Below are 3,228 nucleotides of genomic sequence, written 5' to 3' on the forward strand. Positions count from 1 at the left end.
TTTATCCATCATTTTGAGTGTTCTGTATCAGAAGGGATTTCTTGCACATTAGTCTACCATAATGTCAGAAATAGAAGTCCAATAATGTTTCTTAGAAAATATGGCACTCATGCAGGAGTCCCGTAAAGCACACAATTTCTTTTTCAGCATTCAGTTAAGGATTTTTTACAAGTGCAAGTTTTCTCTCTCCTGCTGTGTTTCTTCATGTTCACTTAGGGTATCTCAGGAGAAATTCCTTCTGTAAATGTGTGGTTGCCATAACTGAGAACAAATCGAATGAAAGTTCCCTAAGAAGAGCAATTATTGCACCAGGTAATGAGATGATCATCCAGGACCATATTAAGTTGGGAAAAACACTAAAAGCTATGGAAGAACTGATCAACCCAAATAATACCCTCCTGTCAAGATCAAAGCCATCTTCTTTCACAATTTTTCAATTTACAAAGAGCTTGGAGTTGTTTAAAATAGATGAGCTTCTTGTCTTGGGATGTAAATTTAAGTGGAGAAGTTCTGGTAAAGAAGCCAGCGGGTGAACAATTCAGAAGCCAGCTTCTGAACAATCCCAGTTCTGGATTTATACAAAGATCATCCTTGAAATGCTTTAAAAAAAAAAAAAATCCTGTAGTAAAGGTGGTGGGCAGAAAGCCCAGCCAATCTTTGCGTCTCCTTAAGCCGGAAAAGACATTTTCTCCTTCCTAAAAGAGCTTTAGGAAGACCAACTTAAGATTTTTACTGTTCCTGGGAGGCTATGGATGACTCTGGCTTATTCTTTCTCTCTCTCTCTCTCTCTTCTTTTTTTTTTTTTTTTTTGGCTTCTTTTAATATGCAGGAGACCAGATGCTTTTCATTCTAGGTCTTAAATAAGCTTGGTGTTAATAACATATCCCATCACTTCACTGGTAGTGTTTTTAACAGTTGGTTTCTTAAGAGGATTTGCAATATAAGGTTCTCTTTTAGAAGTGTCGCTGCCTTTCAAAAAGGGCTATCCAGTCTTCTCGCCCAACGCCCACCCCATGGCTCACATGTAACAGGAGCCCCATAAAAAGCTGTTAACTTCGGGCCCTGTTAGTCATCAAAATACAACCTAGGATTTCACAATTTTTTAGTAACACTTTTTAAAATCTCATGTAGAGTTCCACCTTTCAAAGGCACCAGGGAATATTCATTTTTGCAGGAACATATGAGAGACCTGCCTGTCTGGGTTACTGACATATTTTAATGACAACTTTCTGAGGGCGAAACATGTCTGCCTTGGTCTGTCCTTCTGTCCAGGGAAGTGATGTTGGCAGCGTGTTGTTGCAAACAGGCACCTGGTAAGACTGGTCAAGAAGGAACCTCCTTGGCCAGTTGGTGAAGTATTACCACATGTTTGAGGCACATTAAACCAGACCTGGCAGGTGAAGGAAGAGGAGTTTTGCTGACTGGCACTTGCCACATGTGGCTGCCCTCCCAGAATCAGGGCCAAGGCGGACCCACACTTCGGGGATTAGAACTGAGCTTTGCTTCAGCTTCTGCTTTATGCTACTACCCTTATTCTCAGAGCACAACACATCTTGACAGTTTTATATTCACATGGCTCCCTCTCTAAGCCCTATTCAAAGTTTGCATCTGGAAAGAGAGTATACCTATATTTTCTCCAAGACTCTGCTTGCCACCATGCAGCTAGCGGTGGTTTCTGGGACGTGTGACACAGAACCTATTTTCACCCAACTTGGACCCAACCCAGAGGTTCTGATCCACTGAAACCTTGATAGACCTGCTGGTATTTAGGCCAGCCTGATTTACTCAACTTATTTTTCTCCTTCCAGCTTCCTTAATATGGAGTGTTCCTAATCTGATAATTTGTTATTTTCTTACAGGCTAAAAAACACCCGGCTTCTCATAGCTTCATAGCTTTTCCCCTTCATAGCTTCTCAGCTAATTCAGTGGTCCTAGTTTCTACTCTGTCCCCATGATCTTGCCAGTGGCTGCTGGTTTCTCCTTCATCTTTCCAGCATCTCCTGTGGGCAACACTTAATCCTGCTGCTCTTGTCCTGGGGAGTTGAGATGGTCCCTGTCCTTTCTTTCTGTGCTCAGCTGCTGTCCCCTAGCTGTGTTGCATGTGGGGAGGGGGCTCCTCTCCCAAACTGAGGCTGGATAGGCAGAGCCCTCAGAGAGGGGAAGAGCTCCAGCAGCCAACCTGGGGGTGGGGGGAGTAGGAAACCCAGGCTCAATCAAGAGGAGATAGACATTCACTCCTGGGGTTTCTCATCATCAAAGCTGGAACTGTGTGGTTCTCCTGGAGGCCGCTTTTGCCCGGGGCGTGGGGATCTACGCTTGGCCACAAGTCTGGAGGAATCAGGGGGCCAGGTAGTCTGTGCAGTGGTGATGGGGGTATGGGATGAGGTCACAGGGACTCCTGGGCTCCTGGGTATTCTGGAACAGTCAGGCTTCTTGGGGAGCTCTAGGAGGTGGGCAGGGGCTGGGGGCTCAGAGCAGAGAAAGTGGATGGCTCTGGGAAGTGCTCTGGTTATGCACTAGGAGCCTCAGGAGTGCTTTGTCTTCAGGGGGCATGCGGGGCCGGACCGTGGACCCTCGGACCATTTACCCAGTGCTGCCGAAACTCCTTGCCCTCCTGCCCGTGTCCTGTCAGAAGCGACTTCCCTGCAGAGCCTGCAGCCAGGTAGCTCCTCTGTTGTCAGGTCGCCCCTCCCCTCCCTCTCATAGCGCTGGGCCTTCTGGTTTCCATCCCCCTCTTTTCTTTCTCCCCCAGCCCCCACTCTCTGATGATCTGCCTGAGCCTGGATGGTCCGGCAGCAGGTGCCGGCCCCTTCCCACTGGGAAGTGGGGGCTTGGTGGGCAGAAGGGTCTTGGCCCCGAGAGGCCACAGCTGCTGGCCTGTCCTCTCCCTCCTCCCACCCTCATGCTCACCCCAGGCCTGCTCCTCCCCTTCTCCCCCGCTGCCCCTCGCTGGTCCCCCTTCTAGTCGGGATCACAGCAGGGTCACCCTTCCTGCAAGAGGAAAGGGAGGTTCCTTCACCTCCCCTTCGTCTCACGTTCACCCTACCCTTTGCCCATGTTCCCCAGGACGTCTCCTCAGAAGCCACTATGTTTCCAGAGAAGATGAGCAATGGGATGCTGAGGGGCAGCAGAGACCAGGAGGCCATGGCCGTGCCTGAGGAAGGCCCCGCCCAGCCGGGGATCAGCCCCGCCTTCATCCTCCAGGAGACCTCACTGTGATCCTGACTC

General features: G+C 49.0%; 1 protein-coding gene across 1 annotated transcript; it reads left to right on the forward strand.

Moving 5' to 3' along the window:
- The first annotated feature begins 2,503 nt into the window (after positions 1–2,503).
- Positions 2,504–3,228, forward strand: LOC139029793 (sodium-dependent multivitamin transporter-like). The gene is made up of 2 exons (XM_070450328.1): positions 2,504–2,662; positions 3,067–3,228. The coding sequence occupies exons 1-2, from the start codon at positions 2,552–2,554 to the stop codon at positions 3,217–3,219; spliced, it is 264 nt and encodes an 87-aa protein (XP_070306429.1). The 5' UTR covers positions 2,504–2,551; the 3' UTR covers positions 3,220–3,228.

Source organism: Odocoileus virginianus, chromosome 2 (assembly GCF_023699985.2).
Source record: "Odocoileus virginianus isolate 20LAN1187 ecotype Illinois chromosome 2, Ovbor_1.2, whole genome shotgun sequence".
Classification (NCBI taxonomy): domain Eukaryota; kingdom Metazoa; phylum Chordata; class Mammalia; order Artiodactyla; family Cervidae; genus Odocoileus; species Odocoileus virginianus.